Source organism: Microcebus murinus, chromosome 1 (genome assembly GCF_040939455.1).
Source record: "Microcebus murinus isolate Inina chromosome 1, M.murinus_Inina_mat1.0, whole genome shotgun sequence".
NCBI classification, from domain to species: domain Eukaryota; kingdom Metazoa; phylum Chordata; class Mammalia; order Primates; family Cheirogaleidae; genus Microcebus; species Microcebus murinus.
In genome coordinates, this window is record NC_134104.1 from 135516719 (window position 1) to 135541952 (window position 25234).

At 32.1% G+C, this 25234-nt stretch overlaps 1 protein-coding gene across 7 annotated transcripts in view; it reads right to left on the minus strand.

Moving 5' to 3' along the window:
• Nucleotides 1-5644: 5644 nt before the first annotated feature.
• SLC4A7 (solute carrier family 4 member 7) overlaps nt 5645-25234 on the minus strand; it is a 107535-nt gene continuing 87945 nt past the window's right edge. For 4 of the 7 annotated variants that reach the window (XM_020280664.2, XM_012786394.2, XM_076005838.1 and 1 more), the window contains 6 exons: nt 22485-22553; nt 21596-21769; nt 16906-17037; nt 14458-14555; nt 9344-9451; nt 5645-7130 (listed from right to left, as the gene is read on the minus strand). In XM_020280664.2, the coding sequence (XP_020136253.1) occupies nt 7049-7130; nt 9344-9451; nt 14458-14555; nt 16906-17037; nt 21596-21769; nt 22485-22553 (663 nt within the window). In that variant the 3' untranslated portion in view covers nt 5645-7048. The remainder of the gene's footprint in view (nt 7131-9343; nt 9452-14457; nt 14556-16905; nt 17038-21595; nt 21770-22484; nt 22554-25234) is intronic. The other 3 variants (XM_012786382.2, XM_076005845.1, XM_012786428.2) reach the window with 1 other exon arrangement.

Below are 25234 nucleotides of genomic sequence, written 5' to 3' on the forward strand. Positions count from 1 at the left end.
GTGCTGCAGCCGCTTCGCAAGGCCATAGAGCTACCCACAGGTTTCCTAAAAGCCGTAAAGTCTGGACTTGGCGTGCCCAAATTTTGGCGGGAAAGAACAGCTTCATCCTGGGGTGTTTAACTTCAAGAATTACAGAGGGCTAAAAATCAAATCAATTCTCTTTCAAAGATTTAACTTGATAAGAAATCAACGCAACATGCTAACTAGTTTTCATATGGTATAAAAACATTTTTCAGTTGCTCAAGCGTACTGCATGATGCTGCGAAAAATACGAGTGACCTGGGATTCCAGAGATCTGTATAGTACACCTCTCACCAGATCGTTTTGTTGTCTTGGACAAGTCATTTCACCTTTTGTAAAATTCTGAAGCTTGTTTAAAAATTGTGAATTGCATTAAAGCTTTAAAAAAATATTTGACATTATGGAGCTTTAAAGATTGAAAAACACCAAATTTATTGAGTGCTCAATTTTATGCTGGGCACTATCCAAATTCGTTCCTCATTTTATTTCACTTACTCTTCACATCAGCTGATAGTCATTTTTTTAAATCACAATTTAGATGTAAAACGGAGGCACAAGAACTTTCCTAAGCAGTCCAACATGGCAGAGCCAGTAAGTGATGGAGTCTAGAGCCCAGTCTTAACCACAATTATGGTCTCATGACAATTTCTTCTAGCACAGAACCCTACTTAATACTATCTTAATATCACACTAAATGCCCATTTGTGTGTCAACCTGGTGATTAAATCTCCCAAAACCTGATTTTAAATGAATACAGTGAACCCTTCCCTAATGTTCCTCTACTTTGAATAATAAGTAGGCCCAATAGGATAACAAAGCTTGGGTTTGTGTAATTGAAAGCATTTTTTTTTTAATTAAAAAAGGTCCTATTTCAGAAATGTAAAAAAGTGACATGAAAGTCAAACTCAGGTAAATACAGTGGAACTAATTAAACCTCCGAGAACATAAAACCATCAGAATTAATGTTACCAATCAAAAAACAAAAAGGTGGCCGGGCGCTGTGGCGCGCCTGTATTCCTAGCACTCTGCGGGGCCGAGGCGGGCGGATTGCTCGAGGTCAGTTCGAAACCAGCCTGAGCAAGACCGAGACCCCGTCTCTACTATAAATAGAAAGAAATTAATTGGCCAACTAATACATATATAGAAAAAATTAGCCGGGTATGGTGGCACATTCCTGTAGTCCCAGCTACTTGCGAGGCTGAGGCAGGAGGATTGCTTGAGCCCAGGAGTTTGAGGTTGCTGTGAGCTAGGCTGACGCCACCGCACTCACTCTAGCCTGGGCAACAAAGTGAGACTCTGTCTCAAAAAAAAAAAAAGAAAAGGTGACAGGGGCAGAAAGACTTATGCTGAGTAGAAAAAGTAAAGCATTCTATACATAATTCTAAATATTAAGTAGTAAGGCCACTGAACATCTAATCTTCACAGGAATAGCAACCATACTTCCCAGCTTTCTAATTCTCAGCAAAACAGAGTCTTGAACTAATGTTTGGGCCTTCCCTGAAAATGACTGAAAAGTTGCATAGAAAGTTGAAGTGGCATGAATAACACTGACTCCAGAAGAGAGGTGCACTGTCATCTGCAAATGCTAAGTCCATATAGTGCTCTGGAGTGTGATAAAGGTATATAAGACCGCAAAGGAGTCTTACACCAAGCTTATACAGCTTATGTAGCAGGGCTTAAAACTGTTAAGATCTAACACTTTTTTGTTTTCTAATACCCCTTTTACTATTCTGAAACGAACGATGCATAGATAATGTAAATTATATACTTCAAAAGTAAAACAGTACAATGTCCCAACTACAGCATAAAGAATAAAGGTAACTTAAATGTGCACTGAAACAGACACTCAGGGTGGACTCAACAAGAAGACAGAACCACTTCCCAAAATTTCTAAAATGCCTCTAGACTAATGGTCTAGGAGAAAGGGATAATTAATCAGATACACCCTTTAAACGGAGAGGTGAGAATGATCTTACAGATGGAAAGGAGAAGGCTGAGAACAATTTGAAGTAAAGGCAGAATTTAAATCTGGTTTTGGAGAAGTAGCATAGAAGCAGAAAGGAAGGTTTTCTAAACAACAGAAATGTTTTCATTAAAAGAACTGCGGTAGGAATGTACAAGTCAACCATGGAAAAAAACTGATAGTCAAGAGATCAGATAAGCCTCAATTAGCAAAATCAAACAGATCAAACAAAAATCAGTAAGAAATTCTCTATTTTCCTTTTCTCTTTCTCCCTCTCCTAAAAAAATTCTCAAAGTTCTCTAGATTGGAATTATAAATTGACAAAATATTTTTACTAAAATAAATGTAAACAAAATTTTCAAATAAAATTTCCAAAAACATAACTACATTTACCCATCTTACTTCCAAATGTTATCAAATTCATGATGAGATATCAGAAGCTTTTCAGTGCAGCAAACAGGAGGAAAGTGTTACATACATGCCAGATGGGAAACAATCCAAGCCCCGTCCTTTGCTAGTAAGGAAAGAATTCATAATAAAAACAGCCATTAAAATCAAAAAAGAAAAACATCCCTTGAGCTTGTGAGAGTTCACTATTATCAATCAAATCATTATACATTATATAGCAAAATGTCTAAATAGATATGTCTTAAAATTGGGAAAAAATGGAACAGCCTTTTGAGAGGGCTTTAATTTCACTATTTCTTAACTATCAAATATCATAGCAGAATATACACTATTTTGTTTTACTGTTCTTTCTCGCTGTCCTCTTCTCTTTCTCTCCTACTGAAAAACATGAATATGAAGTGGTAGGAAACAGATATCACTCATTTCTTTCCTTTCCCACGCCATCTCAAGTTGAGAAAGAGATGTAGCTCTTCTAATAATCAAAGTACAAAGACAATAGCCAAAAAACTAATTAAGTAGACTTTTATTGCTCAATTAACTTTAATAACATCTCCAAAAAATAGTTTTCCTCTAACAATTATGAAACAAATTTGAAAGGCAGGATCATTCACATTATAGACTCAGTAGAGACTAGTACTTCATATAAATGAAAAATAACAGTTCTACAATTTAAATGTTTAATTTACTTTGGATTTTATTACAAAACAAAATATCAGTGTAATTATAAAAGTCATAAAAATTGGAATTGTACTGTGAAATTACACCAAAGTATCAAATATTATATAAATGAACAATAAAATTCAATTTTTGCTTATTTAAACATAGTAAACATTAGAAGACAACCTCCCCCCAGGAAAAAAAAAAAACCTTGAATAATAAAGCAACAAAAGAAAAGTCACAACAAAAAAGCAATCAATGTGCAAAAAAACTCTTATTTAAAAAAACAAAACAAAACTGGGGTTTAACAATTACTCTAAGTCAATTGTTGAAGTCAGTATGTGCTAATTAAATTTAATTTTAAAAATGATCTTTAGAAGATTCCATTTCCAACTATGTTTTCCTAAAATTGGCATTTTACTTTTTGAAAAGTTAGGAAAAAGACTTTACATTAAAATCGCCAAATATTGCAATCTGAACACTATTTTAAACTTTGAATGTCCTTGAAGTCTTTAAATTTACTTTCTAAAAAATAAATAATTGTTGGAATAAACCAAAAGACATTCCACTTATTTTCACTGCATATGATAACAATGATGTGATCTACATAAATAAATTTAAAACATTAAGTTATTTAATATAAACATTTTGAATTACAATGTTGTATCAATGGCTTACACATCTGAAATCTGAGCACTTTAAAACAGTATTCACATGTTAAACTGTTGAGCCCATTTACAGAACTGATGTACATGATATAATCCTTTAAACAAAGCTAGCTCTGGTGTTATACCTCAGTTTCAGCGAGCATTTATCTTTTTATAGAATTTTGAACCTGCCTTTGTGAAAGGTAAAAGTTAGAAAGCTATTTATACTCATACAGAAATTTTGAGTATGTGGAAGAAACAGAAATGCTTTTTTTGGATAGAGAAAAACAAAAGTTATAATTTTAAGTGGTAAACAAATCTGCATTATAAATATTATATATGCGTCAGCACATACAAATTTTGTCCTACACATTTTTACAGAAGACTTGGCAAACATGAACACTGGTACACCAAAGCTTTCTTAAACAACGTAATCGAGATTTAAGATTGCTAACACTCATACACACACATACATAAACACACACATACATAAACACACACACACACACTCTTCAGAAAGATGGTGTGCTTCACTTCGGCATATCTAATATTATTAAAGAATATATAGAATCACCCTTTTATCATAAGGAAGTCAGTTCATTATTTTCTCAAAAGCTGCTATTTTAGATTGAAACAGCATTCAGAAGAAATTAAATTTCAGATGGTCAGCATCAGGATTTACTACAGCCTTTGTAAACAGACATCTATAAATAAATAAAATAGAATAGAGAAAAGAATATCCTGAGGTGGCTCAGTGGCCAGGGTATTCAGTAGCACTAAGCTCCATTCTGGAAATCAAGGCATCTAAGAAAGTGCAGGACTGTTTATTTGAATTTATTTTGTAAATTGAATATGTACAGTTTTAATTATTTTGCACCTTGAGGTAAATCAGTACATAGCAATTACTACTGCTTATATACACCTATTTAAGGCAACATTTAAAAATCAACATATGTAGTAAATTGTATCTTTCACTGTCTTGCAAATGAATGCTATTCATGATTGTTATTTTTCAAAAATAGTGGAAGAAATCTCATAACCACTTAAAACAAGCAGTTAATGACTTAAACATGAGTTACCTTTGCTCTTCAATGGAGTAGTCATATCAGATCATTTTGTAAGTCAAGTAATCAAAAGAAAGCAGAAACCATTAACAATTAGAAGCATGGTAAAAACATTTTGAGAGCAAAGTATTTTGCAAGTTATGGTTTTTCTGGCACTGGATAATTACTATACATAATTAAATAAAATCACAGAGACACTATGATCCCAGGTAGTTTTCAGTTTAAATTTTAAAACCACTTCCTGTAAAATAAGTACAGTTGTTAACCCTTTGATGTCCAGACACAAGGAAATGATGTGAGGAAATCCTCTTGTTCAGGTACATCAGGGGAGTTTAAAAAATAGCAGCAAATACTGGGGTCTTTGGAAATGATTATGCTGCTATGAATAAAAAAGAATCACTTCAATGGAAGCTCATAAACAATCATAAGCACCATGGGTAATACTCTATCAATTGCCAACAGAGTCTAACTCTTTTTTAGGCAGTACCAAATGATGTCAGCTATATTTTCTAAAGAAAAGCAGCTACATTTCCAACCTCTCATCTGAGGCAAAAGTTGAATCCATCATTTTAATTAGAACCTCACGATATGGTCTCAGATAAGGAAATTACATTAGTAAGTAGTTTAGAATGAATTAAAAAACCAGAATTGCTAAAATATCAGCTTTTGGCATTCCTCATGATCCTCTAAAAGATCAATTCTTCATACTTTTGTGTTTAATTATAAATGGTTAGAGAGAGCATTAGAATTTCATTAAAATTTTCACCTTAATATTCATGTTACCATTTCTGATATTTCCATGGCTTCTCAATACTCATTAGATTATTGTAAATTATTTTCTTTCCAAATCAGTTTCATAACCCCATTCATCCAGTCCTACAGGCTTAACAAGAACATTTATTTATTTCATGTGGAGCTAAAAGATGACTAAAAAGATTTGCTAGAAGTTAAAAATACATCTCAAAAAAGCAAAAACTAACAAATATTAACACCAAACAGGAAGAATGCCATCAATCTGAGCTAAACATAAAATGTCTAAATTTCCTTTTAAAATACAAATATGGCAGTGCTTTATATCAAAGATCTAAATTCTAACTGCTTTCAGATAATGAACATAAATGCAAGTGAGCACCAGCTATTTACATTAACAATTTACTCTATATATGTTACCTTTTCAAATGTTTATAGAATATTTGAGCATATCAATTAAAATAAATAAAATATTTTAAAATAAAATCACAGGTAACAATCTATTAAATATAATCTACACAATAAAATAACAACAGAAAATGCAAGTAATTCTTAATAAAGTAATACTGATCATAAACCCACACTTGAGAGAATTCTGACTCCTGATTATTGAATCATACCACTTATAATAGAAAAATAATCAAGAACTTGAGCCTGATACAAACTAAACCAGTAAGACAAAGAGAGCAAAGGCAGAAAACACAATGGGAATTATGGGCTCTAAAAGAGTATAAGGATTCAGAAAAAAAATTCTAGAAAGGCAACAAAAGTTAACTATTGCAAATTGGCATTTTACAGCTTTTAAAATTCATTAAGTTATGACTGGTATGGGTGCTCAACTATAAAATCACCTGCAATTTTACTTATCACAATGGAAATATAGATATGAGCTTTAAAAATTTTAAAAATTTTCTAAAACATAAAGGTTAAAAACTATAGTTCTTATTTAGAAAGTTTCCATTGTTATACATTCACCTCTATGGCCAAAAAAATGCCATCATTTGTGAAACATAATAGACATCTATAGAAATGAAACACACACACACAGAGAAAAGCATGACATGCTATCATTTTTCCCACAGCACTGGCAATAAAGGCTCCCTGTTCTTCCCATAAAGCACTAACAAAAGTGAAATAATATGTAAAAATCTTAAGAAACTCATGTAAAAACTATAAATATATAAAAGTATGTATCACTTAAGGTTGACATGAATTGCAACTGATAAACAAAGAGATTTAAGAAAAGTAGACTGAAAGCATTTCTCCACATTTCTCTATTGTAGAATAGAAAAAAATTTTCCAACAGAATAAATATTTGAATAGTAAGAATCATGTACCTCACTTCTAAGAGACCATTTCATTATATACAGAGTTTCCATGGTGCTCACAACAAACTTCAGACACTACTTAAAAAAAAAAAAAAAAACAGTAGTCACACAAACAGCGTGACTTACAATATTGTTATATAGTGACATGATACACATTATATATGTATATATCTATATATATCTCTCTATATAAGTTCTCTTGGTTCAATTCTATAATGAAGTTTCAGCATCCAGGTATTTCTTTCTTGGTTCATCTTCAATATTTATTTTCACACTCACAGGTTTTTCGGGGCTATTTAAAACAAAGAATGAGAATAAATAATTTTCAAACAAATATTAGATTCCAAAGATGGCCAACAATGAATACTATATTAAGACTTTTGAGATGACTATTAACACTACAAACTTATGACTTCCTATTATAATTTTACTGCTTTATCAGAGAACTTAACTGGAAGTGTAAATTTTAAAAATTCTATTTTTTGGCTGGGCATAGTGGCGCACACCTGTAATTCCAACATTTTGGGAGGCTGAGGTAGTAAGCTCACTTGAGGCCAAGAGGTTGGACAACATAGTGAAACCCTGTCTCTATGAAAAATTTAGCAATTAGCTGGGTGTGGCGGAGTGTGCCTGTAGTCCTACTTGGGAGCCTGACACTGGAGAATTTCTTGAGTCCAGGAGTTTGAGGTTACAGTGAACTATGACCACACCACTGCACTCCAGGTGGGGAACAGAGCGAGACTCTGTCTTTCAAAAAAAAAACAAAAAACCTGTTTTTAAAAAAATTGCATATGTTTGCAATTGAAATTTATATTTTTCTTATAACTGAAGAAGAGGTCATTAAAGCTGCTCAGTATATGACTACATTGGATTCATTAGTTTTATTTCATGTATGGACAGAATTGTAGTATGTGACTTTTATTTCGCTGACAGCTCTACTAATCTATGAATTTCTGTTAATATAGGTAAGTGTCAAATGATTTCCTACAAAAGGTAACAAATTTACAAAACTTCTCTCCCCAAATTTGGCTCATAAATACAAGACCAACACACCTATTCTGGATCTTCAAGTTAGTATCAAACACAATGACTCCATGTATATGGATTTAATGAATTGATTTAATTATAAAATATGAATATCTAGCTTCTTTAAAAAGTTTCAAAAGTATGCCTTCTCCAGACAAACTGAAGGAAAGGTCCCTCAAAACATTTTTGGTATTAAACATCATTGCCAAGACATTCTCTTCCTTCCCATGTGATTTTGATTTGCAGTGCAACCCAAATGAAAGGCAAGAGTATAAAAGATATGTTAGTATTATTGTAAGGCCTTTATTTTTATCCTAATTATACTGACCAACAGGGCCAGAGGTGCTGGCAAGATGTGAAAAGTTCCTAAGAGTAAAAAAGAAAATTTAGTAAAATTCTGGCTAAACTAGATGATCCAAAATGACAGAGTTTAACTTCAGAACTTTTAAAGATTAAAGACAGAAGTAAAGAAAGGAAACAGCCTAGCTTAGAAATTATAACTCAGATGATAGAAAAGAAAAACATATGATGATAGAGATCAAGTAGGAAAAAGGTTCTAAAAGAGGGTAGGGAAAGAATGAGAAAAAGTTAATTATTAATAAAAGAGCTAAGAAACACAGAGACTAAACAGAAATAGCTATGGGACTGACTGCCTGGAAAAGTTTTAATCTGATGTCCAAGCAGAATATATGGACACTGAACATAGCCTCTGTCACAAAATGTACACAAAAGAAATATTTATTGAATATAAATCACTGAGTACCCCACAAGTCTCATATCTCCAGAGAACTAAAGAAGTACTAATATTTATCAGAATAGAACCCCTAAGGGCTCAGGCCTTGAAGTGAGGGCAAAAGAAAGAAAAAGGGTTACATAACAAGAAATGGAAGGAAAGGATTATGTAGTAGGTAAAATACATGGTCTATTATAAAACTGAGTGTCCTTTGTATCAATGGATTAAATTTCTTCCAAATATCTTCAAGGAAAATGTTTTCCTCACCTGAGGAAATAGTATGCTAAAACTAAAAAAAACACAAGAAGGAAAACAATTGTCCTTTTTTTTTTTGTTAGATCCTCAGAAACCATGATTGAGGTAATGTTCCATTATAGTATTTATTTACTCCCTAGTAATTATATTTCTTTATATGGTTTTTGTTGTTTTATATATTTATTCCATACTGCTATATGAAATTTATTTTTATTATAACATAGCTCAAATTCTTTTTTGAAATAGGCAATTATACATTTTAAAATAACAAAACATAATGATGACCTACATCTGATTCCAATATACCTTAAAATGATGGATGAAAGGAAGAAAGGAAGAAGAAAGAGAGAAAGGAAAGAAAGTCAATTTTTTTAAGTAAGGAGAATATAAAGTAGGAAAATTAAGTTACATTTAATGGTTTTACTACATAGCTATCCATAAGTAAATTAAAAACTGGCTATATTAGAAAATGCATAAATAGTTATAACTACCTCGTGTTAGATCTGGTTACTTTGGCATTCTCAGTATTCATGGAAAGTGCCTTCCACTGTGCAGTTTTGGCCATTTCATCTGATATGTTAACAACTGAGGGATCAACACTGAAGAACAAATATACTTTTTGGTTAGTATTCAGTACTTGCAAAAGCATTAATATTGTCATTCTTATCATCTATATAATTATTTGCTTTCATCAACTTAATTGAGAAAACCCTTGCCATGCACTTAAAGGCCTAGCAAGTTATCAGAATTTTGGAGTTCTGCTATCAAAACCTTTTGCAGAATTATATCTTTCTGTATAAACAAACCTAGTGGTTTTAGACTAAGTTAGCAAGACTTATTTATCAAACTGCTTCAAATCTGATTTGGGGTGTCAGCAGTACTCCAGTAATGATGATGCCCTCTGATCATCTTGGCTATAAGTAGACTACTGAAATACCATAGGATATATTAATGTACATATAAATATAAAAAAAGACAGGTTCATATCAATTAGAAACTTTTATAAATGGCACAAATTTAATCTTATCAAATAAATAGCAAAAGTATGTAAAAAAAACCAATTAAGATGATGATTAAAAAAATCTTGTTCTACATAGCTTTTACAAATCATTAAGAAGAATACTCAGAAAGGTAACCCTTTAAAATGAAACTGAAGCTCTCTGAAAATATTTCAATGGATAACGCAAAACAGCCTTATAAATATCAATTTAAACTGGCATTCACATATTTAGCATCAAAGTGTTATTTTATTAAATTTATCAAAATCAAAAGAACAGAATACTATTCACTTATTACAATAAGGGACAAATGTAACCATTTTGTTTCTATGAAATATTACAAAAAATTACATCAAGACTCAAAGTCCAGTAATGATGATATCGATAAATAATTAATTTGGGGCTCAAATCTGTCAGTCACAAGTGATATGAAAGTATCATAAAGCTAATAGCAATACATTTGCAAGTCCTTTTCCTTCGCCAATAGAAAAAGTCATGCAAATAAGCTATAAATACAAATGATTAAATAATGTTAAATTACACTGTGATGGCAGCTATCTTATAAAGGTCTTCACAGCAGTCATTTAGAAAGTTCTAGCTCTGTTCACACTAAAATCTGAATGTTGTTTAAAATTTAAGACTGCAAAGAAGTGTGACATGGTCATTGAAAAATCTCTATGAATGACTGCTTTACCAAGTCCATTTTTAAAAAATAAAATTTGAATGCCCAAGTTCATAATGCCAGAGCCATGCAACTTAAAACTCTGCCTCCCCTGAGTAAAGTTTTATTCACTTGGTTGTCAACTTCAAATAACTGAAGAAAGGAATTCCTAAAAAACTTTCTAACTTCTAAACATATTCCTCTAAGGAGAGCTTTTCCATTAGTAGAAATTAACCACTTTTTTGAAGAAGGTATTTATTTTGTTTTCCCTCAAAATAAAGCTAGATGGGAAACACTCTGCCTTATATAAATTACATAAATTATTTTCATATTTTACAGGACTTTATATAGTTTCTGAATACTTTCATATATGATCTCATTTGATCTTCATGGCAAGTAATCCAAAGCTATGTAAGATATAAAATTCTGGCAAATAGCAAGATAGCCATTTCCTGGCATTCTTGGTGTTAAAATTTTAAGCATAGAAGCATTAATCATGGCTCATGTCAACACTTAAAAGACAAAAGGAAAATCAGAGATAAACATTCTTTTTGTTAAATATCAGACAATATAGACTCCACTTAAATTTGTCAAGGTCCATGTATAATTCACACCAAGAAAGTGGTAAAGCAGGACAGAAATGAAGTGGCAAAGGGCGCATGTACTTTCTGATTTCCTGAAGGCCACATTCCCCACCCAACCCCCAGAAAAAAAAAGGGAAATTAAGTGTCAAGTACTCTCAGCAAATTGGTGATAGTTACTAATAATCATATAATCATGGCTGTTTCTATACTTTTTTTTAAGTACATCAACTAAGTTAATGTATTAACTCATTTAACAAACATTTACAGAACCTAGCTAAGATTCTATAGTTGGCAATTAAAGTATATAAAAATTTGAGGGAAAATCATGAAACATGATACAAAATAATACCAATAGCAAAAATTATTAGCAAAAGTAATTAGAATTAATTCATTTATCACAACTAATCAACATGTTCAAGTCCAAATGTGACCTCTGCAAAAACTATAAAGAATAGTTTAAAAACTTTTTTAAAGGTTGAAAAGTTAATTAAATACCAACAAACATTTCCCATCAACTAGTCAGGAAAGGAACCTACATACATTCTAAAATATATTTCTCTATTCTAAATAGCTAATCAGAAATGAAACAGATATACAGAAATAGGAATCAGATCTGTATATAAATATAGATTATTAACCTCTTAAAGCTACAAACAAAAAAAGTTTGCATTTCCCTCAATATCTTTAGTTCTTAAACTTAAATATAAATCACCCAAATCATGTGATAAATTATACATGAAACTTATAATTTTTCCATAGTATAAGCCCTCACTGCCAATGAGGGCTTATCATATCCAATGGTCAAATCACACCTATGGAAACTAAGAGGGATTCAAGACTATCAGAAAATAGATTACTGATAATCTGATTGGATATTGATATGGATTACTGAAAATGTTTATTTTCCATCACATATTGACCCAAGTCCTAATGAAGGGCAAAAAGGAAAGAGCTATACTACTGAGAGGATGGATGTATTTTTAGAGTCATGTACTGATTTGAAACTTTATGAAGACATAGACCAATAAAACAAAATAGAGAACCCAAATATAAATCCACTACATAGATATATATCCATATATAGTGAACTTATCTTTGACAAAGGTGCCAAGAACATATAGTGGGGAAGGGACAGTCTCTTCAATAAATGGTGCTGAGAAAACAGGATATCCATATGAAGAAGAATGAAATTAGATTCTTATCTCTCACCATATACAAAAATAAAATTAAAGTGAATTAAAGATTTAAATCTAAGACCTGAAACTATGAAACTACTAAAAGAAAACACTGGGGAAACACTTCAGGACATTGGTCCGGGCAATGACTTCTTGAAGAATACGCCCAAAGCACAGGCAACCAAAACAAAATTGGACAAATAGAATCAGATCAAGCTAAAAAGTTTCTGCAAAGCAAAGGAAACAATCAACAAAGTGAAGAGATAACCAACAGAATGAGAGGAAATGTTTGCCAAGTACTCATCTGGCAATTGATTAATAACCAGAATATATAAAGAGTTCCAACAACTCAATAGAAAAATAATAAATAATCTGATTAAAAAAATTGGCAAAAGATCTGAACAGACATTTCTCAAAAGAAGACATACAAATGGCCAATAAGTCCATGAAAAAATGCTCATCATTAGTCATCAGGGAAATACAAATCAAAACTACAATGAGATATCATCTCACCCCAGTTAAAATGGCTTTGATCAAAAAGGCAATAACGAACACTGGCAAGGATGTGGAGAAAGGGGAATGCTCATAACTGTTGGTGGTAATGTAAATTAGTGCAACCACTGTGGAAAATAGTATGGAGGTTCCTCAAAAAACTAAAAATAGGACTATCAGCAATCCTAGGTTTATATCCAAAGGACAGGAATTCAGTATATTGAAAAGATAACTGCACTCCCATGTTTATTGCAGCTTTATTCACAAAAGCCAAGATTTGGAATCAACTGAAGTATCCATCACCAGATGAATGGATAAAGAAATTGTGGTACATATACACAATGGAATATTATATGGCCACAAAAAGAGTGAAATCTGCCATTTGTCACATGGATGGGGTTAGAGAACATTATGTTAAGTGAAACAAGCCAAGCACAGAAAGACAAATCTCCTATGTTCTCATTCATATGTGGAAGCTAAATGTTAAAAAACAATTGATCTCATGGAGACAGAGAGTAAAATGATGGTTACCAGAAGCTGGGAAGGGTAGTGGGGAGAGGGGGATAAAGTGGGGATGGTTAATGAGTGCAAAAATATAGTTAAATAGTTAGATACAATGAACAATATTTGATAGCACAACACAGTGACAATAAATAAGAAGTTAGGGTATACTTTAAAATAACTAAAAGAGGGAAACTAGAATGTTCATAACATAAAAAAACATTAAATGCCCAACGTGATGGATACCCCAATTACCCTGATTTGATTAATTCACATTATATGCCTATATCAAAACATATCAAAACATATGTACCCTATAAACATATATAACCATTATGCATTCATAAGAATTAAAAATAAAATATATATATGTATGTATGTTGTATATATGTATATGTATATATGAGAAATATGTATATATTTCTTACACACAGAAATGCAAATCAAAACTACAATAACGGCCAGGCACGGTGGCTCACGCCTGTAATCCTAGCACTTTGGGAGGCTAAGGCAGGAGGATGGCTCAAGGTCAGGAGTTCAAAACCAGCCTGAGCAAGAGTGAGACCCCATCTCTACTAAAAATATGAAAGAAATTAATTGGCCAACTAAAAATATATAGAAAAAATTAGCCAGGCATGGTGGCACATGCCTGTAGTCCCAACTACTCAGGAGGCTGAGACAGGAGGATCACTTGAGTCCAGGAGTTTGAGGTTGCTGTGAGCTAGGCTGACGCCATGGCACTCTAGCACAGGCAACAGAGTAAGACTCTGACTCAAAAAAAAAAAAACTACAATGAGATATCATCTCACCCCAGTTTAAATGGCATTTATCGAAAAGATAGGCAATAATGAATACTGGCCAGTGGTTTTTTAAATATATATATATAAATCTTTACTAAGACAGATCGAGTGATGGAAAACAAGTAAACCTTACTGGCTTGGCATGGAAGTTTGGTTATGGCTCTGGTCCAAGCCCAGCTTTTTGTTCATTCTCACCTATAACCTGGGTGGGAAATGAGTGAGGGACTTCCTTTTCAAATTGCATGAAGCCCTCCTTTAGTTGATATATCTATCAGATGTAGATTTTATCATCTTTTTAAAAATAGAAATCACTACTTTAAAGAAGCATTTTATGGCTATTCATGCACATGACATGTGTATAAAATATATTTTACAAAATAAAGTTATAGCTCACCTATACTTTAGGGCCTTGACTGGAATTTGCAAGAGACTTCCTCCTTCAAATGGAAGGTGCACAGTATCATCATCATCTTGAAGCATTCGTTCAGCTTCCTTTAGAGCACATATGTAAAGAGATTACTTTTCCCAAAATATTTCCAGAAAGATCAGTTAACATATAACATTTAAAGACTTAGAAACCCAAACTGACATTATTTAAATATATCTGCCATGACTAAGAAATTCGTTTTACAATTATGAACCCATACTTGTAACATAAAATGAAAATAACCACTTATAAAGATTAATTTTAAAATGGTATAACTTCCATTTTTATAAGTAAATCATTAATACTATAAAAAAGCAACTATATAAATTCTGATTATCAATTATTATGTAGGCATATAATAAGAGATAAAATTTTATGAAATCTCATGTCTCTCATCACAATATAGTATGAGTAAATCCTCATTCAGATAAGGCAGGATTTCTTAAAATCAGCAATATTGATATTTAGAGGCTAATAAATCTTTGTTGCAGGGAGAAGTCCAGTGTATTTAGGTATTTCACAGCATCCCAGGATTCCACCCACTGGAAGCCAGTAGTACCCCTCCAGTTATGACAAACCAAAATATCTCAGACATTGAAAATTGTCCCTTTGCGGGGAGGGTCACTGCAGATTGACAACCATAGAATAAACTTATAACATGTTAATAATGAGGGTGGTGGCTCACACCTATAATCTTAGCACTCTGGGAGAACTGAGCCAGGAGAATCGCTCGAGCCCAGGAGTTTGAGGTTGCAGTGAGCTGTGATGACACCACTGTACTCTAGCTGGGGTGACAGAGCAAGACTGTATCTCCCCCCAAAAAATTAGGAGGGTAGATAGGGCAGTTACAGGAGAGATTGTGAGAGAATTCAGACTTTTCTTCCTTACTAAAGGAATCCAACTCTTTGGAGGTACCAATGTGCCCAGGTCTAACAAACCAAAAAATACACCCTAAACTAAATTTCTCAGCATTCCTGGCAACATGTTGTGCAAGCAGAACTTATTAGATGACATTCCAGAAAGACTCCTTAAAACACGACAATGGGGTAAAGCCCATTTTGCCTTCCATCCTTTTCTTCTCCCTGCTGTCTCTAATAACATGATAGCTGAGGGTGGCAGCCAGGCAGCCATTCTGACCCCATGAAGTCAGCTTGAGGATGGAAATATATGCTGAGAACAGGAAAAAAGTAACAAGAAGTCCCTGGTAACTTTGTGGAGCCACAATACTCGATCACTTGCTTACAGGAGTTTTTTTTTAATATGAAAGAATAAACTCTTGTGTTTAAAAGCCACTTTTACTTTTGTTTTTTGTTATGTGTCACTAAACATTATTCTGATACAAGAAGTGACAAATTTGACCACGTATTTTGCAAACAAATTATATCTTATTTGAAAAATCACTAAGAGCTCATACATATTTACTTATAAAACTTTGAAAAAAATCTTAACTTAAAAATTTTGGAAGCTCAATTCAAATTAATATTCTAATTGGTATCTAATTAAAGAGTTATAATTTTTATTGAAAATTAAACATAAAGCCAGTAATGTTTTATTACTATTTAAACAAGACCATAACATTTAACAAAGTCTACCTTTCTTCTTACCTTTGATTTTCAAACAATATCCTGAATGGAAAAAACTAAGCAAGGCACTACAATCAACAAAACCATCTATGCTATATAATGTCTATACCTGTCCTTCTTATTAAGTGATAGTACAAAGTTGGTTATTAAAAACCAAAACAAAAATCAAATTCAGAATAAAATACTCATGTTTAAATCTCAATATAGGTTGAGCATGGTGGCTTGTACATATAATCCCAGCTACTGAGAAGGCTGAGGTAGAAGGATCACTTGAGCCCAGGAGTTTGAGACCAGCCTGGGTGACAAAGCGAGACCCCATCTTAATCAATCAATCAATAAAATTAAATCTCAACATATAAACTAATGGTGGCACATAAGATTTCATATAAAGATTATAGCTTTATTATACTTTAAAATTTAAACATATACTAAAATTAATGTATTTAATGTGTTAAGATTAAATTAGATGATAGACTGATGAAGAATTATTTTGTTACCTGTATTTTAATATTGCTAACAGCTCTAATTCTTTGGATTGTTGATTACATACACACATGACATGTAATTTTTAAAAAGTATTCTTGTGTTGGGGATGTGGAGGAGATGGTAAAATGGATAACCATCTATGTTTGGAATAAGTTACCTAACCTCTCTCCCTGCCTCGGTTTCCTTATTTGTAAAATGGGGACAATTAACAATGCCTATTTCACTTTACAAGGTTCTTATGAAGATGAAAAGAATTCATTTATATAAAGTGATTATATAGTACTTGCTATATAATACAAAATATTAAACAAGGGAATATTGTAAATTTAAAAGTTTATCTTTTTACCTCTTTCTCTTTTTTCTTTTTGTCATCTTCTTTCTTTTTCTTACTTTCTGGCATAAGATCATCAAGCCAACTAAGTTCTCTCTTTGTGAAACACAAGTCCATGATCTTGCGTACAAAAACCAATGCAAGAACCTTAAAAAAGTAGGGAGGAAATATTAAGTAATATATACTATAAATTATACCACTTAAAGAGGGAAAAGTTATTTATTAAATCTTATAAATAATGAACAATGCTTCATATATTTTGCTTAAAAATTATTCATACACCATCTCATTTCAAAGGAACTGAGTCACCTATTTCTTTTTTAAAAAGATATAAAGTTATAAAGCTATTAATCTTCTCCTGAATAAATCCTTTGTACTATAAAAATCCTTGTATAAAATTATTAAGCAGGTTAAGTATGCTGAATATCATCAAAGTAAAAAAGATTAATTACTTAACTTTAAATTATATATAAGTATATATAATTTTTAAACTATCTTAAGCAATGCATTAAAGTACCTATTCCCAGCACTAGATTTTAACTTTTCAATCATATGAGAGAAGACATATTGCTTAATTTGCTCTTCTTCAACTGTTACTGAGGATGAACATGTTTCCAAATGCTGACTGGCCGTCCGGATTTCCTCTTCTGTTACTTGTTATTTTCTAACCTTTGTCTGTTTTTTCTATTAGTTTTTATGACTTTTGTTTATGAACTCATAAGAGTTCTGTACGATTTGGACAGAACCTTTTATCTGCCTTATGTGTAACAAATATTTTCTCCCAGTTCACAGTCTGATTTCACTCTGTTTCTGATACTTTTTGAACACATAAAAAACATTTATCATGTGGTCAAATATCTTTCTTTTATAGTTTGGTTTTCCTATCTTCTTTGAAAAGTATCCCCAGTCACTGGATTATACAAATACTCTTATAAATTTTATACTACAACTTATTTTACCATTTAAATCATGAATTCATTAATGATTTCATTCTGAAAATAGTATTAGGGAGTATAACCTTCTAGTATACAGTTAAATCTTCAACACTATATACTAACTTTTTTTACAGAAATAAAATACCATCTTTAATGAATTAACCTACTTATGGTATTCAAGTGATAAAATTCCAACATATTCAGATAAATTTCTGGACTCAGTTTATTCTTCTGATCTATTTGTCTATTCCCATGCCAATTTCATATTGTGTTGGCTACACTAACTTGCAGGCAGTTTTTAAATATTTGGTTTCAAAACAGTGTAGTATCAGCACAGAAAAAGTCAAATAGATGGCCAAGTCCCCCGACGACGTCATCTCTAGCCAGGAATCCTTCTTAATTATAATTACCTTTATCTTGTTATTCTCTGGTATTTATTTCTTTATTTTTAATTAATATATATTTTACATAATCTATAAAAATAGCATGTGTACAGTTGGATGATTTTGACAAATGTATATATTAGTGGAATCCACACCCCAACAAAATATAGAACATTTCTACCATCCATGTTGTTGTAGGTCTGGCATTTATTTTTCTCTATAAACTCTGAAATTATTTATCCAGTTCATGATGACACTGTTCCCCACCCCAACACATACACTCAAATAAAACTCTAGTGAAATTCATACTTGGAACTATATTACCTTTAAATGCTATTTTTCAGAGAACTGACATTTTTATGATGATTAGTCTTCATAACAAGGAAGATTATATTTGTTCAGCTCTTACTTTATATCCTCTAATACAATTATGGGTTGAATTTTATAGCCCATTAAAGATAAGCTGAAGTCCTAACCGCCACTACCTCAGAATATGACCTTATTTGGAAACAGAGTTGCTGCAGATGTAATTAATTAACATAAGGTCTATCGGAATAGGGTGGGGTCCATGTGAAGACACAGAAACACACAAGGAGAACACCATGTGATGACAAAGGCAGACCTGAGTTATACTGCTACAAGCCAAGGAATGGCAAAGGTTGCCTCTAACCTCTGGAAGAGGCAGGGCTTTCCCTACAGAGTGCAGAAGGAACCTGGCCCTGCCCACACCTCCACACACCGTCTCCAGAAGGGTGAGATGATAAATTTCTGTTTTAAGCCAACCAGTTTGTGGTACTTTGTTATAGCAGCCCTAGGAAACTAATAAATACAAATGCTATTATAAAGTCTTTTTCTTTAAATAGGTCATTCTTTTAAATTTTATTCTTAAGTGTTTTATAGTTTTGGGTCATTATTGTGAATGAGATTTTGTTCCCATTTTTAGTATTATTACTGAGTTAGAGACTATCTGCTAATTCTCATGTTTTCTTATATTCCTATCCTAACATAATTCTTATTAATTCTATTAAGGGCTCTTAGCCTTTTTTTGTTATTTTTTAAGCAAAGTCACTTGGGTTAATAGGTATACAATCACATTTTCAACAAACACATTTTCAACAAAAAAGGAGTTAATAACTCCTTTGATGATGAAGTATCATTATCTATTTAATCATGACATTACTCTAAGAAATACTGAGAAATTTGTTTATTTGCTAACATTTTAAGATTTTTGCACCTACATTACTAAGTAAAAGAGCTCCATAGATCTCCTGCACAACTAAATTTGGCTTTGGTATTAACATCTTGTTAGTATTTCATCAGAAAACCTGCAGAAATTTCCATCTTTTCATTTGGTATAGAATAATTCAAGAAGTATTATAATTATCTCTTTAAGATTAAGCTGTTAACCAATCTGACCCAGGCATTTTAAGGGCAGATCTTTAACCATTTTTCCAGTCTTTTATATGTGACTGGGCTTTTATACTTCCCTTTGGGTCACAATTGTGGAAATGTAGAAATAATTTGGAAATGTAGAAATAAATGTATGGAAATAATCCATCTCCTCTAGATCGGGGGTTGGCAAACCACAGCTCCTAGGTCGAAACTGGTCCACCATAGCCCATGAGCTAAGAATCACTTTTTTAGACTAAGATTTGAAATTAAACTGGTGATAAAGAACACTGACCTTGAACCCCAATTAAGTGAAATGTTATCCCAAACAAAAAACAATTTCATTTTTCTCCTCGGTAGTCCTGTATTTCTTTTTTTTAAAAAAAACTGTACAATTTTTAAAAATGTCATCAATAAGAAATTATGAAATTTTGTTTTTCTCTCTTATTATGTAAGTATCTACATAATATTCTCATGGCCTACAAAGCCTAAAATATTTACCATCTGGCCCTTTGCAGAAAAAAGTTTGCTCACCCCTGCTCTAGATATTCAAATTTATTGCTATACATGCACTATTTTCTTAAAATCCCTTGAATCTCTTCCACATCTGTGGTTATATTTCTTTTCTTCTTCATCTTATATATTTCACTTTCTCATTTCCTCTTCACTCAGGTTTGGAAGGGGTTTATCCATTATTGATCTTTACAAATAAAAAATTTTGTTGTATTTAAGTCTTCTTGAGTAAGAAAGGCAATGAAATGTACACATCTTCCTCTGAGTATATCTGGGCTCAAAGTTTTAGATAGACATTGTTATAAAGTTCTCCCTTTTGAGGTTACAGTGAGCTATGACTGAACCACTGCACTTCAGCCTGGGTGACAGAGAGAGACACTGTCTCTAAAAATAAATAAATATAGTTCTACCTTTTAATACCTTTATATGGTTTTTTAAATCAGTTTTCTATCCAGGGGTTATTTACAACACTGTTTAATTTCTAAATACTTAAGATTATTTTAGTGGCTTCTGTCCGGGCACAGTGGCTCACGCCTGTAATCCTAGCACTCTGGGAGGCTGAGGAGGGTGGATTGCTCGAGGTCAGGAGTTCGAAACCAGCCTGAGCAAGAGTGAGACCCCGTCTCTACTATAAATACAAAGAAATTAATTGGCCCACTAATTTATAGAGAGAAAATTAGCGGGGCATGGTGGCACATGCCTGTAGTCCCAGCTACTTGGGAGGCTGAGGCAGCAGGATTGCTTGAGCCTTGGAGTTTGAGGTTGCTGTGAGCTAGGCTGACGCCACAGCACTCACTCTAGCCTGGGCAACAAAGCAAGACTCTGTCTCAAAAAAATAAAAAAATAAAATAAAATAAAATAAAAAGATTATTTTAGTGGCTTAACAATTTTTTTTTGTAATTTAATTGTCAGCAGGGAATATTACTTGCAAAATTTTTATGGCTTTTCAGTTATTTTAGGTTTTCTCTGTGGCCAATTTCTATACAGTTATTTACAAAAGGATGAATATTCTCATTTTGTAAACTGTAATATTCCATGATAATTTAATGAATTATATTGATTGTCTTATTTAAAGTCATCTATAGGCTTCATTACTTTTAACTTCTAGATCTGTCAATTTCTGAAAAAGACATATTAAAGTATTCCATTAAAGAATCATGTTGTTTTGGTTGCTTTGCTTTTTACATTAGACTATTATGTTTATTTCATGAACATTCTAAAATCTAAAGTTGTTGAAAAAGACAAAACACAGTTCTATAGTCTAAGGACTAAAAACAAAACAAAAATTTAGAAAATGACAAGACAATTCAGACTGGGAAACAACTAGTTTATATCTAGAAACAGATAATCCACATTTTCAAACACCTAAGGTGCTTAGAATGGACTATTCCTTTTCTCAAAGTCAATTATAAATATTAATGAAAGAGTATAAAAACATACAAATGTGTTATTAATCAGTGACAAAGTAAGTCTGAAAAAACTTACCATCATGGGAAAAACTACTGCAGCAGCTGAAGCTTTTATCACCCACAAAAGAACCAGACAAGTAAGCTGAATGACTGTGAAAATATGGACCTTCCAAAGAGGCACATAACGGAGGTATATCAAATCAGGCTGATGCTTAGCAGGCATTCCGAATAATTTAATACGGTCAAAAAACTATATAAAATGAAAAATAGAAAAAAGTTCTCAACAAAATACCATTTTGCTATTATGAAGAAATTATACTCAACTTTAGGGTTTTGTATATTCAAATTTAAACTATAACTTTCTTGATATGCTCTGATACTATAGAAGAATGGTTCAGCAAAGAATCTCTGGATCCAAAAAGAGGATAAAAAGTATCAAGGCAATCACTTAACTATAGCAATTAATTTAATCAAAAACAATTCAAAATGTTTTAATTTGGGGGATTAAAGTATTTAGATAAGTTTGTCTGCTATATCAAATATACAAGTCATTTAATCTCTTTGATCTTGTTTTATAATATGTACAATAAAAGGAAAATAACCTGAATTACTTCTAAGGTTCTTTCTAATACCAGAAAATAACCTGAGTTAACAATGACCAAAGAATTCTTCACTCATTGCAAATAAAACTATAAGCAAACTTCTCGGTCTCTTTGAGCTTTAATTTCCTCATTTACAAATTGAGGATAAGATCAGCCTTATCCATTTCACAAAACTGTTGTTGGAATATGCAGTAAGCAATAATCACTCGGCAAGTGTGGATTTGAAATCCCCAGTTAGAAAACTAACCTGCCCCCAAAGTATCAAAGAGTTGAGAATAAATCGCTACCATCATAAAAACAATTTTTGCAAATTTAAAATATTTTTAAGTTTTTCTACAAAAGCATTGGATATTTAAGACTTGCCTGGATTCCTTTTAATGAGGAAACTCCCATATAAAGGAAAACACCATACAGAACAGGCATTGGAATAAACTGTAAGTAAAATGATCACAATTAGAACTTATGAGTAACAGGTACACAAAAACATATCAAGAGTAATTATAGGGTTAGAATTAAAAGATCCTTCAGTCATGAGGATTAGACCAATCTAACATTTCTACACATAAGAAAAATGCTAATATATAAGAACCTCTGAAAAATTGCTCATTTTCTACATGTTCCTTCCTAAAAAGGGATTATGCACAGTATGGGTGTTGCAGTCAGACTATTTGGTTTAAAAAGCCAATTAACTTTTTAATCAAAACTTAACCTTTCTGCGCTTCAGTTTTTACATCAGATTGCCATGAATATAAAATGACCTCAAATATATAAAATACTCAGAAAAACACCTGATACAAATTGATCACTCATAAAACACTAGCCATCATTATTACTATCACCACCTCCTACGGGGACTATTATACATATAGTAGCATTTACTGAACACAGTAACTAAAATCCACCTCTGAAATAAAGTCCTTATCCACTGTGGCCATCATGAGAATCCCAGACTGCCCACGTGGTCCATGCCTAGGCATCCTACAAGAAAGCCTGGCTATTAATAGGCTCCATCCATTTACTCAAAAACCACGATAATCAGCACTCTGATCCAAACGAGAGGTCTGTAAGGAAAATTGACTTAAAAACTACAGAGGAAAACCACATCCACTATACCTCTACTAACAAACTTTGTATGTCTTTTCTAAGGACACTGGAAGAAAAAATAAAAAAATTTTACAGTAAAGGAAGTTAATAGATATTAGGAAAACTTATTGGGTCTTGAGAGGGGCTTGGGTTGGAGTGAAATAGGGTTTATTTCTGCATCCCTATAGGTAGATCACACTGCTTAGTCCTCAGCAAATATTTATAGCATATAATAATATTATTATATGTTCCCAGAGAGTTTGCATTTTTTATAATTTAACTTACAAAAGCAGCAGAGAAGGCTTAATTATAATAACAGCACAGAATGCAAATGTTACTAACTTTTACAATAATAATAAAAGTAAAAGCCAACAAAAGGTAGGAGATGGAAGGGAGCAGAGTGAAGATGGAGAATACATAAGCATCAGGAAGACACAACCTTTGATCAGAGGCTCTCAAATGTTTTGGTCTTAGGATCCCTTCAAAAGGTACTGAGGACCCCCTCCCCCGCCCCCAACCAACTACTTTTGTTTATGTGGGTTATATATACTGATATTCACCGTATTAGAAATTAAAAGAAATTTTAAATAGCTATTTTAAAATACCATTAAACCCATAAATTAACATAAGAAACACATTTTTATGAAAAACTACAATTTCCAAAACAAAATACAATTAGGTGAATGAACAGCATTGTTTTACATTTTCCTAAAACTCTTTAGTGGCCAGCTTAACAGAAGACTATTGAATTATCATATCTACATCTGCATCCAATCTGCTGCAATATTCTGTTCTGGCTGAAGTATATGAACACATCCTGCCACACACAGTTATGCACTTGGAAAAAGAAGGATATGGCAAACCCCTGACAGAGTGTCAGGGACTCCCAGAGGTCTTTGGACTAGGATGACTTTGAGAACCACTGTTTTAGATTAAGAGATTCAGTCTAAACATAATAAACTGAAAAATAAAATTATAAAAATATTTAGAGTTATAATGATGGTAACCATCAGAATAGAAAATTCAATATTCTACTTGAATTTTTCTACTTATATGTAGTTAATACTCTAGAAATTTTAAAACTTCTTTAAAAATCAAAGGGCAACTTTATTCAATGGGTGACTGCATCCCCATAAGATTGCACTAAATATTTCTCCTCTTGTCCTCAAGCACTTCTAAGTAATTAACCATTTACCTGTTTCACCAAAAAGACCTTTAAGTTCTTAGAAGTAGACAGTAATGTATTCTATTTATTATTGTTTCCTTCATGCATAATAGCAGAGCAAGTACTTTAACAAATATCTGGTGACTTAATTGGCTGGTAGAAAGTCCATGAAATAAGGGCAAGGAACTCAGTATTCAACTACAATTTTTTCTTAGTTAAAACATAGTATACATATACACTGAAAATTATACTCCAATTAAGAAATAATATATGACACTTAATATTTTTTTACAACATAACTGAAACACCAAGGAGAAAAACACAGTTGGGTTCTTTCATGATTAATAGAAAATATCAGATTAGATTCTGAACTACATTTGCTATAGTCAGTTATTTTTTTAATCTACTAGATTCAGTATGATGTGTAATATAAAAACCAGATATGATTAAAAGTGTTTAATAATTTATTTTATGCTTCACTATAATATTAGCTGTTTTTTATGTTTTTTCTAATAAGTGTTTACTACTTTTGTTTCACATTTAGTCTATCGGGAAGAATACAATAAGTTCATTAACAGCAATATTATTTTTACATTTTAGTCAAACAAATTATCATCCATCCTTCAATATTACTTCATCTAATATGCCTACAAAATCCTCTGGATATATTCTCCTTCTAGATCATAACTAGCTCCTTCCAAAACTATATAGCCTTTAATATTACCCTTTTATAGTATTTTTAAAATGAATACACTTACTACTAAAACTTACTAAATACTAAAAACATTACCAAATATTATTTCCCAAGCAAACTGTAGAAAACAAAACTAATTTTAGCTATTTTAAGTATATTTTAATGTTTCAT